The 14,125-nt window shown below is 41.1% G+C and overlaps 1 protein-coding gene across 3 annotated transcripts; it reads left to right on the top strand.

The window, feature by feature from the left end:
* Nucleotides 1-488: 488 nt before the first annotated feature.
* LOC119732656 (kelch domain-containing protein 8A-like) lies at nt 489-13,849 on the top strand. Of its 3 annotated transcripts, none has more exons than XM_038206282.1 (6): nt 489-716; nt 2,810-3,251; nt 4,771-4,935; nt 7,298-7,504; nt 7,901-7,993; nt 9,585-13,849. In XM_038206282.1, the coding sequence occupies exons 2-6, from the start codon at nt 2,858-2,860 to the stop codon at nt 9,821-9,823; spliced, it is 1,098 nt and encodes a 365-aa protein (XP_038062210.1). In that variant the 5' UTR covers nt 489-716; nt 2,810-2,857; the 3' UTR covers nt 9,824-13,849. The 3 variants fall into 3 exon arrangements, with proteins under 3 accessions (XP_038062210.1, XP_038062211.1, XP_038062212.1); XM_038206283.1 differs by having other exon boundaries at nt 489-703; XM_038206284.1 differs by having other exon boundaries at nt 489-638.
* The last annotated feature ends 276 nt before the right edge of the window (nt 13,850-14,125 follow it).

A 14,125-nucleotide genomic window follows, 5' to 3' on the forward strand; every position in this document is an offset into this window, starting at 1 on the left:
TTGTTGATAATTATGTATAATAGTTATGTTCCAAGCGATTGATTTGATGACCGCCCGTCCGCCCGCCATAATGACTCCTCAAAAAGGAAAAAGATAGCCATGTTCTCAAAGGGATGTATTTAATGCCCGCCCGCCCTAAGATGACTCGTTAAAAAAAAAAAAAAAAAAAAAAAAAACAGTTGCAAAAAGGGGGGGCACGGGCCGGGTGTGCCCCCATCTGGATCCGCGCGTGGTCAGGACATATCGTATTTCTGTATTTCGGCTCAAAACCTATGCCCGAAACTCCTTTTGGATGTGGAACAAATTGTATATTAAAGTGGAGTTGCGTTTCTCTGTGTTCCTAAAACTGAATGCATACACTAAGGGAGATTATTTTTGACAATAAGCTCACTGACAAAATGAGCAAAATGTTCTGTAGTGTTGTGACAACAGAGGGCTCTCTATACAAACGGAAAGAAAAGAGTCAGGTACCGCCATTGATGGCTGGATACGCTATACGGAAATTAGGTTACTCGTTTGTCAGCGGGACATATCATGGCAGCGCCCATTTTCCAGGTTGATCGTAAATCTGGCCGGTATTCGGATTGGAAACAGGGCGTTTATGAACTAAGTATATTCAAATTATTTATAAACGACTGGTGAGGACTGATTTCATTGGAGTTATCTGTAGGCCCTTGCAGTTTGCTGGCACAACTTTTGGCGAGTGTGTAGTTACGGTAAATACGGGCAGTTTTCGTCAGTAGACTAACGTAATGCGCCTTAGCGTTAGCCCGACTGCGTCTGGCCGTACTATCGCAAGCTCTGTAGTACGGCCAGACGCCCAATGCTTCCAAAAAGACTGATTTTTTTTGGCCGCTGATGTAGCGATTTTGCTACAGATTTCAATCGAGATTATCTTTTCATCCAGGACAAAAATTGCCAAAGTTAAGGTTCTTCTTATTCGTAGAGCAACTCATACCTTTTCGAAAAAACGTTCTTTGGTCTCAATATTTTCATCCATCTGGCCAAAAGACGACTTTCAGTCATCATGTTCCACAAATATCGTCCCTAAAATGCTCCCCATGCGATTTCAAAATGGCGGCCGCGCTGTAATGTATGCATTATGCGAGCGCGCTTGGGCAAGATAATGAATATGCATCATAGTTTATGACGTTTGTCGGACTCTCGGCGCGTCTGGCCATACAAACACGAGGTGATGATCTAAATAATATCTAACCCTTCTAGTTCTCACAACACGAGTGCAATCCCTACATAATGAAAGCCCGAAGCTGATTGGCTGCTAAAAAAAATTAATAAGACGTTTATTTTTTATCAGCCAATCAGCATTGAGCTTTTATTGCATCAAGCTATCACGTTTGCCATTTTAATTTTTTAGTCTGTTTTTTTGGTTGTCATCGTCGTCTTTTACTTCTTAATTTCCCTCATAAATCAAAGCCCTGCCCTCTTTCCACAAAATTAAACCTGCTGATATTCAAGAAGGTGTCATTGCCAATTGTTCAGATGTGTCAAGAAATATCAGAATGTCAATTTTGAGTGTCAAATAGTCAACTGTTTTGGTCTTACCCTTCCTATATAGGAACGGGGTCCTAAAAGTAAGGATTTATTTTACCAATTGTTTCGGCGATCGTGAAGTGTTTGGCCCCGTGGCCCGGTTCCTATAAGGAAACAAAATCCACTTTAAAATTATTGGACCTACCAAACTAGTTGGGGACATTCTCAATAAACAGGTATGTCATAGATAGAGGGCAGGGTTTTGATTTTTTGAGGGAAATTTGGGGGTAAAATGACGATGACAGCAAGGCGACAAGATGCGACCCGAAAAAGATGGCGATCACCGCGCAATGTACCATGAGCACGCACGGCGCGCTGAATCACAAGGCACAAACCGCGCAAATTTTTGTGATTTCTACCCCAAGAATCTGTTCAAAAATGCAAAACGGGTGTCATTAGAAATGAGAAAAGTCTGCCTTTTGATTGTAAAGGTGATTTTTGAGCAATAAAAAACATTTTTGACTCGAATTTGATCAAAACAAAACAGGGGCCCTACACTTCACAATCGCCATTGTTCCCTAGCCCGCATTTTTTTTCTCCTAATTTCATATAAAAAATGGCGCATTTTCAGGCTCAATTCTGAGGCAATTTTGTCGGTGTTTTTGATTAACAGATCTTATAATTTAACCCTTTAAAACAGTTGATAAAGTTAGTCACAAATTCACGTGGTTTTCTTTCTGAATTTAATGATTTATTTCTTTCTGTCCTTGCATCTTTGCTGTATCCCAAAAAATGTTCACTCGCCAGCCGGGCTACTAAAGGAATAGTTTGACAAGCCCACTGCTGTTTTGACCAGCATTTGGCTAGCGTGCTACCGTTAATTTCGAACCCTGTATATGTGTCTACATATCGTTCATCGTATAACCCCATTGTATTAGAAGATACACTTTTGCCTCAGAAATTGACATTCATATTGTCAGTTACATTCAATCCTTAAAACATCTTTTTTGGGGCCATTTTTAATCACTTGGACTACGAATTTTCAGGCGTGGGTGACTAATGAATTTCAATAATAGTCATGACCAATGTCAATAGTCACGACTAATTTCAATAGTTGCGACTTGTCATGGCATAACAACTGGTGGACTATTTAGAAATTGATAGTCGCGACTACCAATGTTTTTTAGTATTGGTGATTAGTCGACTAGTCGCACTAGTCGCACAGGCCTAGTTGAGTTGAGATTTTTAATCTCGGTGTTACTCTGAAGTAAAAACTTCTTAATTGTATTGTTTATATATCGATGTTTGCCCAAAATAGATTAGTGCAGTGAAAATTCATCAGTTAAGTGCTTAAGAGATCATCAGCATGGCGACAGCTCAACCTGGTGTTGATTCAGGCTTCCGGTGGGAAACCATCACCAATGCGCTGGTCAAGCGTGTCTTCACATCGATGATTACAGTCAACGGTCAGCTGTTTCTGATTGGTGGCTCAGATGCTCAGGGCAAAGGCACGGATGACTTCCACTGTTACAACCCCAAGAACAAGAAGTGGGCACGTCTGTGTAACATCCCCACAGCCAGAGCAGGGACTTGCGTGGTAGCGTTGGGCTCAACAATCTTTGTGATTGGTGGTGTGGGAGTGGATGCCGTCCCTATCGATGCAGTGGAATCCTTTGATACCAGCAATAAGAAAGGACAATGGAAGAAGGACATTAAACCCCTCGCTGACCGGATACAAGGCCTGTCTGCTGTAGCATATAGTAAGTATGTCATGTCCAATTTAGGATACATACATTTAGCAATTGTTGACTACTGTGTGGGATATGACGTTTTTAACACCGAGGGGGTGTTCAAAACGTCATATCCCACATCACAGCAGTCAACCATTGTTTTGTTATACTTCTGTGTTGGATTTTGATGTAAAAATCACGAAAACAAACAGCAGTGAGCACAACAATCATGACAATCGAACGTCAACTCACATGCATGTCACTTACCGTGCTCGAAACGGCTGATTGTCTTCTAGTTCCCTGCTCCCAGTCATGTGTGAAAACATGGTGAAAATAGCGTGGGTACCAACGATACAAGCGTTTCACACCGTATGTACGTACAAAGTCGATAGCACACTCCCTGAGGGACGGTCACAGGGAGTGTGCCATGACTTTTTATAAACTTAACACGTGAGCATTCTAGACCAATGAAAAATTGGTCTAGACAGAGGTATAATAATGACTATTATTTTTTATATCAGGCTTCCAGCGGTAAAAGTAAATCAGCGTATTTCATGCTTTCGTAAAAAAGTACCAGGATGACTACAATATCATGTCAGTAAAAGTACCCGGTTGACTGCAATAATATTATTATTGCAGTCATCCAGGAATTTTCGCTGGTTCCCGCACGATAAAGAGCATAGAAAGTCACAGTTGTTAACCATTTAACAGAGTGTAGCGCGCACGAATACCGTCGAACACGGAGCACGCTGCGCGCATGCAGCGCGAAGAAGACCAGGTATACGTGCACTGTTGTCAGTAGCAGCTTCAAATAGTTTGACGAAAAAGATGAAATGAAGACAGTTTCTTGAATTGTATTTCTTGCGGATCAAGTCAGCCTGATATAAATAATAATAATAATAATATTGGATAGCTTTTTTTCAGTGGATACAAAAATATGTATATATGAAAATATATATGACAATATTGTCATATATATTATCATATATTGTCATAGCTCTTGCAATATATTCTTGTATCCACCTCAAAGCCATCCAATATTATAGAAATGTTGACCTGGAATCTTCAAAGGTAGGCACCCAAATAGGCAGCACTGTTAGCAGTCGGAGCCGATTGGAGACCACGCCAAGTTTTGGAATATCCCAGTAACGGTCGTCAATTCAAAATAGTACATGACGCAGCAAAGTTCGCCCCTCATACGATCCGAGCGTATAAGTGATGCACAAAATCGTCGTTCAATTTCAAGTTTTGTAAACGTAAGCAATGAATATAAATTATCAACTCATTTTTTACAGTGTTAAATAAGCAAGGCAGTTAATAAAACCTATATTATACTCGGAAATATCCAGGCACTATCAAAGATTGTCGACGAAATGAAATCGGCAAACTTAGGAAATTTTCGAAAAAAGGAGGCATTCCTTCCGTTTTAGTCACATGACGTATATTTGTATTACAATGTATTACTAGCGGCTACCTGACCTAAGATTGGAAAGCAGACTACATGTAATGTGAATGAGTTTTGATATCTGATAATTATCTTTTGACTCAGATGACAAGATCTTGGTAGTAGGAGGAATGAAACCAGATACAACGCCTTGTGAGAAATGCCACGTCTTAGATCCAGACAAGAATCTCTGGCTAAGCCTACCTGATCTGCCCACACCACGCTATGCCATGGGGACGTTCCTGAAGGGGGATAAACTCTATCTAGTAGGTGAGATGACACTTTCGGCAAATCTCCCAATTCTTAACTACCAAATTTTGATATTTGCAAAAGGCAACATTTTTCAGTCGGCTTCTTTTATACAGCCAAACGCCACAAGTACTGATTCGCAAGAGCCATTTCAACAGTATTTGTACGATATTTCTTGCCGAAACCTCATATGTTCATATGGTCTGGGGTGTGCACTGGAGCGTTAATGTTAGAACAATAGGCCGTGCAAAACAGCCAATTCAAGATCAACACTCGGCCAACCTCCACAGACTTCACAGACTTTGTGTGTGCGTACAAAAGGCACGAGGGATTAGCGTGTTTAGACGTCACCCGGAGGCGTGTCGAGGCGCGCTTGACGTTAAAACCCGTCAGCCGTGCCTGTGTATAAAAACAGCCAGTGTGTGTGACCACGTCCTCCAACATGAACTGGTTAAATAGACCGATTCATGTGGACCTGCCCACTAAGAACGTGGGCAACGACACCTGCGCCTCTCAAATGTGCCATTCTGCATATTCCAGATGCATGGGTCGTAGGCAAGAACACGTCAGTCTTTAGTCGGACGTTGATCAAAGCTGTGATTGGACAACACATCATAGGATGGGGATTAATGGATCCGTCTAATGTTGACTTGCAAATGGATTCAATATGTGAACAACAGAGGGCGCTGTGTGACTTTGCTGGTTCAGACATGCTCTCCATTGCTGTTTAATAACATAGTTGACATACATCAGGTGAAGCATGTAGACAGGATGCCAGTCACGCCTTTGTTATTCTCAATAATGATGGTGGTAGAAACCAGTCTACATGTACCGGTAGATGCAGAGAGACGGGGCTACGCTGAGTGTTGAAACTGACACATCCGTTTTGCAGTCATATTCTAGTTGTGATACACGTACCGTTGTATTGTTAAAATTCAGTAGTTGAGAACTGTTCGTGCGACATATTTTAAATGTTCATGTTTGACAATGGAATGGTCTCTCCAGCACTCAACAGTTAGAAATGGACCTGGGTCCCTATAAATTTTGACTCGATCAATTCATTCAAGCTTTGGACTTCAGAATTAAAAACACCTTAAAATTCATGTTATTCTGACTTTCCCAAAAAGATTAAATTCATTACTTTAAAATTCAAAACAGTTATAAAAGTATAAAACCACGGTACATGTATAACAAAACGCATCACTGGCAAATGGACCATCCTACAGCTGACAAAAATGTAGGGGCCTAATGCAATATGTTAAAGCCCGCTGCACATGAGACCTGTCTGCTGAGCAAAAAGAATCATTTGTGGCTGTTTGAAGACGCAGCAAACGTTGACCGCACACACTGATATTTTCTGAGCTATGTGCTGACAAACGTCCACAGCCAACTTTGTACTCAGCAGATAGCTCTAATGTGTGGCAGGCTTTAGTTATGGTCGGGGATGGACAGTTACTGACCATTTACCAAATTTGTCCAAAGAAAAGTTTGTACTAAAATCCTAAATGCATGGGTCATTTCTGTCGGAGCAGTTGTAAACCTTATTTCACCCAGTGCAGTGTATACATAAATATAGTGTACTGGTCAGCACTCAGCCAAGTAGCTTGCACATTATAGGCCAGATGGCACCAGGGTGGTCCTGTATAAACCTCCTTCATATTCACAGTTGACTGGGTACAGAGACGAGGTACTAAATCCTGAAATTAACCCTAATCCTGCTAAATCAACAGAAAAGCAACAAAGGTAAACAGTTGTTGCATACTGTTGCATTTTGTTAGCAGCACACTCAAGTCCCGTGCTTTGTTGCATCTTGTTGCATTTAGCAGGGTAACTGCTCATATTGCCGAGGCAATTCAACAGAATCCACTGCTGCAGTTAGTTGCATTTAGCAGAAAAACTGCTTGGTGCCAAGGCTGGTATGCACTGGATTCACTGCACATTGCAACAGAAACCACTGTTGCAATTTGTTGCATTTAGCAGGGTTCTCATTTCAGCAGAATTGCATTTTGTTGCATTTGGCAGGGTGACCAGAGAAGGGTCTTGGGGGTAAGGGTTAATTCATATCTTGACAAAGCGTTTAACATTTGACATGTTATCAGCTTGGTGTGGATAGTAAGTCAAGTCATTTCAAGCGAGTTTTAAAATTTGAGTCAAAATGTCTTGATTGAGTCACAAATTCAGGTTAATTTTACCAAAATACATGTATGGATGAATGCTTCAAGATCATACAACTTGGAAGAAGAAATACAGCAAACAGTTACTGGGTCTACAAAGCAACAAAACAGACATTTTTTGTCATTTCAAATGCCTTTACTCATAATTTCATGGATCTTGTGGCGATAACAATAGTTCATGACAACTTGTTGATTTGTGCTTTGGCTAGGTGGACGGATTGCTAGGACTATCTGCCCGGCCGTCGAGGTGTTAGACATTGTTGAGAGGAAGTGGACCAGCCTTCAGCCTGTACCTACCAAGCGTGCCTTCCCATGTAACGTATCCACAGACGGATATATCTACTGCATTGGTGGTCTCAAACCTAATCCTAAGGATGGGTTCTACAAAGTGGTCGAGGAGTACGACATCGAGAAAGGTGATGGCCTCCCCACATAGGCTTTTAAGTATCCAGATTGATCATTCAGGACAGATCTCGAGTTATGACTAGGTGCAGGTGCCCTTGGCGATGTTGAAAAGTTTTGGCCAATTTAACCCTCACCCTGCTAAATGCAACAGAATGCACCAATGGTAAAACGTTGTTGCAAGTTGTTGCATTTACAGCAGTGTCCTGATCTGATGCATTCCACCCCTGCATTCCGTTGCATTTGGCAGGGTAGGTACTTGGTACCAAGGCTGGCACTGCACTGTGCTGCATTTGGCAGGGTGCTTAGTGAATACCCCATGGAGGTAATTCTTCTGGTGCACCAATAGGAAACCGTGCAGGATTTGTTGCTTTTGCAATGAGTAATGTTTGGTTTATTCTGTTGATCAGATGAGTGGAGGGAGATTGAGTCTATGCAATATGAGAGAGGAGACTTCACTGCTGATGTTGTGGGGGACAAAGTGGTAGTACTTGGAGGCATGGGTGAGTCTAGCTGAGAAGCTACATTATTACATATCACAGTATATCAGTAAAAATCTCCTTTTACTTTTTTGAACGTCTGGGCACAAACAGATCAACTTTGTGAGCAGACTGGTTCCTAGTCCATGCATTATTGATACTGACGGTGTGGGGGAGGGGGGGGGGGACCGGCCTTCCGCACAAGAACGGAATTGTTTTCTGGCAGCTTATAATTAAAATTAAAAGTAGTAATTCAATAATGGGCCGCAAACAAACTTGGGCGCATTCAGTACACTTGGTCTTGTGAATAGGCCACTCAGTGATATCTTCATTTCTTGCATAGAGTCCATGAATAGGCTACCAAATCTATTTCGTGTTATTATCTTCAGTGACAATGTAAATCCAGTCCTGGAACATGAAGTGAATCAAAGTGTAAGATCATTTTGACAGGTAGTAAGTGAAGGCATGCTACATTTTGGAAAAGATCATTTGTCACAGGCCTGCTTATAATTGATGTGCGATCATCTTACAAATGGTTTATAGTTGTCACTGAAGTGCTTGCAACTAGTTACCGAAAGATGCTGGTGACGTTGCTACAGATTTCAAATATTTGAAGTTTGACAGTCACTGACCTTACATTTCATCATGAGATTAATGGACTTGCATGATGTGTAAGAAATAATGAAGATGCACAAATGGCCCCCAAAACGGACAACCTTCCCATGGAAGGGTAGTCTAGGGGCTAGATGGTGTATCTGGTTTGGTACGCGATAACCCGCCACCGTGAGAGGGCGCTATCACAACCAACCAATATCGCCCACGGATTTGTCAGGAACATCATGTCAGGGAAATTTGTATTGGTTGTGTAATGCGCGCACCGTTAGGCCTAATATATGCAGCACGTAATTCAAAAAAATTATAGTAGTTCCAAAGCAAACTCTCAAATTTGTTCCAGTGCAATAAAAGATGCAGCAAGACCTTTGCGCAACTTCACTGGTCAGCTCTTTTGTTATGTGTAGTATGTGCAGGACTGAAAGTGGACTGTAATTGCCTGCAGAAGTTGTGGATGCGCTCTAGTTTCCCCCATTTTTTTTGGGGGGGGGGGGAGGAGATTTCAGCAGATTCCCTAGACGTTCTGACAAGTCTGTAGGCGATATTGGTTGGTCGTGAAAGCGCCCTCTTGCGACGGCGGGTTATCGCGGCCTCGGGTTATCACGTATCAGATCATAACAACGTCTAGCCCCTAGACTAATGGAAGGGCAGTGGTGACAAGCAAAGTTTTTACAAAACCATTCTATCAAAATCTTACAGTCAATTATTCTGATGCTGATGAGGGAGGAAATATCAGGAAATCGACATTAAACATCTGCTATTTATTGACCTAATTGTTTTACAAATGGAACATCAAACAACAACAGTCACAGCAAGAAATAGGAATATTTTGTTCAGCAGTAGTGATGCTTGATCATCACCCTTCACAGCTGAATTTACGCGGCGACTATAAACTGTCCACAAAAAAAGGCTAGGTTGCGTCCAGTGACTATCAGCATTGGTCATTATTGCACGACCGACTATAAACTGAACTTAACACACTGACATACTTGTATCTTTGCAGGTCACAGTAAGGAGCCTCATAGGATAGGTGAAGTCTTAGATCCAGAGACTAAGACATGGAGTGCCTTACCTCCTTGCCCTACTTCTAGGAGTTCTGCTGCTAGTACGATGATGGATGGTAAACTCTATATCCTAGGTGGCATGACACCGTCTGGCTTAACACTAGCTGTGGATGTACTCAGTGTTAAAGACAAAAGTACTGCACAGAATGCTAACAGACATGCTGGTAAAAGGCGCTGAGTGTTTTTTTAGATAAATACAGTTAGTCTGTACAAGGAGATTAATATATTCTTGCAGTGTGGTGATTTCTAGGCTGTTTGGTAGATCAGTACTCGCCAGTTGATAAAGACAATTTTGAAAAAGAGATCTTTCAATTGATGGTCAAAACGAGACAGAAGAACTGTGTGAGGTAACCAGCTAAGGCCGGCAGCCAAAACACATGCCCCCTCACCCCCCAAAAATCCAACATTGATGATCTGTGCAGTGGCATACTTCTTTTATTGAGGTGAATCCATATTTGCACCTTTAAACAATACCATTACTAGATTCCCAATACTAGATTTCCAATACTAGATCGTAGGTTAATTCACTGGATTTCCTGTGAACAGTTTTAGAAATGGGTGATTTTGAAAATTGAAGAGTAGTTCTAAAAATTGAAATCATGTTTTTGTTTGATTACTTTACAAAATTCTTGTGTGGAATGCTTCTGCTTGAAACTATTGAATATTTTGTTGTACTTTAACAGAACTTTAGTTTGTTTTTATACCATGAACTCGGCCATTTATTTGGTTTTCCTACATATATGTACAGTTTGCCCATTACTCCAAGCTTGCCTTTTGTGTTGAGGTTTTTGAATTGTGAAAATCCAACATTCGCTGAAGTATTAATACATAAAGAGCTAAATGTCCCATGGAGGTCCAAAAACTAAAATGTGCAAACAGTTTGTATTCCTGTCTCTAGAGGTACTTCTGGCTGAGGCTGTAATACCGAGAAATGCATTAATACTGCATGATGTGCTAGTAGCATCACTTCTTCGGTCTTCTGAGGTATCCTATGGAGGCTGCTGACGGGCGGCACAGCCAAGTCCAAGTTACCCTGGGCTTGAGAAGAATTGTGATTTTCTGGGGACTCTGCTGAAAGCTAGAAATAAGTATTTTGGCTACATACTCATGGTAGAGGACCCTTGCTGGCATATACGCCATGGGAGAAGGACTCCAGAGTGGTTTGTGAAGCCAGTGGTAGGGAGGAGCTAATGTCCTTGGGAACAAAGATGATGCCCCTTGAAAAGGGAAGAGGTTTTTCTTGTGTCTGAATGAAGAGGTCCTGGTTGCTGACTGCGTCTTGATGTGTGGCGTTGAGCTCAAGGTGCCAGCTCAAGTTGGCTGATGTTACCTAGGTTTCACGTTAGCCCAGGTGGACTCCCTTACCTCCCAACGTTACGGAGGCCAACATCATCCAATCTGGGCTAGTTTCACATTGAGCCTGATGTTTGTGGCAGAATTCCCCAAATTCCCCACAGTGCCCCCAGGGTGTGGCTTTTTGAATGTCATGACTGGAAGTTGAAGGTATTTGAAGTCATGATCATACCGTTAACTACAAACTTTCAATCATGCTTGATAGCACCTCAGTCTTTGAAGTGTCGATGGTTAGGCCAATTTGCCTGGTGGATTGGGATTGCCTGAATATCCCAACAGAATTTTTGAGGGAGTAGATGGCATACCTAATTCACTGCATACTAAGGTTGTGTTAAGCAGACCATTGGCGTGCATAGTTACCTTCTCAAGGCAGATCATACTAGGTGCACAAACAATAATTCATTGGTGTTGTCACAGCAAGTACTCAAACTCATTTAAAAAACTGGCAAATATCACTTTCCAAAAACAAGTATGGTGCTCTTATGAGTGCCATACCACTTATTTAGATGCCAATATAAGAGAATGATGACTCACTGAGACAAAATATCTTGCCAAGTTGGCTTCTTGAATCCAAGATGACGACTTGCTGGGATAAATAATCTCTCACAATGACTTGCTGGATGTTGAGATGATGGCATGTCAAGACAAATGTTAAGTGTGACATCATCACTTTGTGCGTTCTTATAATTATGTGATACGAGAAAAAGAAACAGGGAAACAGCGTATGGAAGCGATTGACATGGGATTAGTACGTATGAATTTCCATCTTTTCGCTGAAAATTCCTCCAATGTGATAATTATATCAACCTCTCATTGATTTAATGATGTTCCAGAAATGTCACTTTGCTTTGGAAGCTTTTAAACATGAATTTTTTCACGATGTAAAGTGATTTTGAGCATTTTGTGGCATTAAAAGATGACTTGGTTTCCTCAGCAGAAATACATATACATGTATGCTTAGGCATGTTGCTGAAACTGAAATTGGAACATGACCTCACGTATGAACCGTAGTCATATACATGTATATACAGATAATTAACACTTTTTCTGGATGCAATATTATCCATATTTTCTGGATGCAATGTTATCCATATTTTCTGGATGCAATGTTATCCATATTTTCTGGATGCAATATTATACAAATACAGCATGGTTTGAGGGAAAGTAGTGGGAATTACTGGTCCCGAGGTGTAGGTCAGCTTTACTGTTGGCGTCGAGAGGTAGTCAAGCTGACCTACACCGAGGGACCAGTAATTGCAACTATTTTCCAAAAACAAACCACACTGTATTTGTTTTACTACACTTCATAATTGCCTTTACCAATAACAGCCTTTGTAGATTTTGCATCTATATTCAGCACAAGATACTCAAGTTCCTCGTCAGCCAATGAATACTCTGATGCCAACAGTCTTTAATGTGTCTTTACTGCAGTAGTTACAAGGACTACAACAACAGACTGGTCCTGTAAAGATTACATGCCACAGACTTCATGTCTACGTAGTGGGTTCCACAGGGAATTTTTGATGCTACCAGAAAAAATACAGCATGCCAGCGAGCTGGGCGCGTATCATTTTTACTTCCCGGATGCACGGCGGAATCGGCCAATGACCTGCTCTGATTTGGTCATGAGGTGTAGTAATATAATATCACAACCCTTCTTTTCTGCAAAAACTCCTTTCTGACACTATGACTAAACTCCTGAGACAAATTACACCTTTGAAGGTATCAATCGATTTGCAGCCGGATTTATATTTGTAACCTGTGCACATTGCTACAGAGATCTGAGCAGCTGGCAAGTCCACAGCTGGTTATCAGCTGTGGAATCACCTATCAGCTGTGGCTATCATCTCGCGTGCAAAAAACCCCCAGAGAGTGAGTTGATTTCAAAACATTCATATTAAGTAAAACCTCGGGCAAAAATCAGCCACAATGTCTTAAAGGTATGTGGTTGAGAGGGGTTTAGATGATTATCAGTATGAAGTACAGTTATTTATTCCACCAAAAAGAAAGGGGAAATGGTTGAAACTGTTAATAACCAACAGTCATTGATTTCTGTACTGAAACGTATCAATACTACTTTAAGTGGGGAAAATGCAATAGCAATTTTGCCTACCGACAGGTTGGACAGAATTGATGATCGTTTTGCTCATGTGTACAACACATTGTTGAGATCCTTAGCATAGTTCATCTCTGGATGACAACATCTTAAGGGTCAAGTCGAGTGGCTCGTGGAGCTCCTTTCACTCCTTATATGTAATTCTTTAAGATGTAATGCTGTTACTTAATGTGTGGTCTTTTAATACAAGACATTACAGTACTTTTTAAAACATTTTTGTATTATGCATTACTACTACGTGCCTATTGTATGTAAACAGCAAGAGCAACATTCTTGTTTATGGTGCTCCACGAGTGCCATACCACTTATTTAAATACCAAGGCAATTTATGTCATGTTGAGATATTGTAGAAAGTAAGGTGAATTATCTTTCTAAGTCAACAAAATTAGGATGAGGATTTACCTCCAACAGTCGAGGTTTAATACCGAAGTTGATGTAACAATTTGATAAATATTCCCACCAAGTCAACTTATTGGTGTCGAGATGATGACTTGCCAAGATAAATTATATCGTCAAGTCCGGTGTCATATGAAAATCCGACTCCTATGAAAATCAGACTCCTTTTCCCTATTATTGATTAATCCCTCGCATGTGACCGGTCACTCTCCCATAATGATCCTAAAAGTAGTATGTTATCGTACTCACACATGCGCAGTACCACCATTGAGTCCACATTTCATGGAGTCAGACATTCACGCACACCGGCTTATTAGGCTCAGGATGACGACTTTCAAAGGAATGTAACGGCACATGTCTGGCAACAACCCGTGCGAGTTTGACAGTCCCTGGCGATGTGTTGCTGATGCACAGATTGCAAGTCGTAATCTCAGCTTCACTATGTTGACATGGCAATATTATCGATAGGGATATGTGATATGGACGGCAATAGCAAACCAGCCACAACTCTCCATTGATAATTGAGCAACAGTGTAGATTTGGTGCTCTATTTTTGTTTTCAAAACCTGGAATACACCATTCCAAGTGTTCATCAAAGTTGAAATACAAGTAAAC

This window comes from Patiria miniata, unplaced genomic scaffold (assembly GCF_015706575.1).
Source record: "Patiria miniata isolate m_02_andy unplaced genomic scaffold, ASM1570657v1 HiC_scaffold_24, whole genome shotgun sequence".
NCBI lineage: Eukaryota > Metazoa > Echinodermata > Asteroidea > Valvatida > Asterinidae > Patiria > Patiria miniata.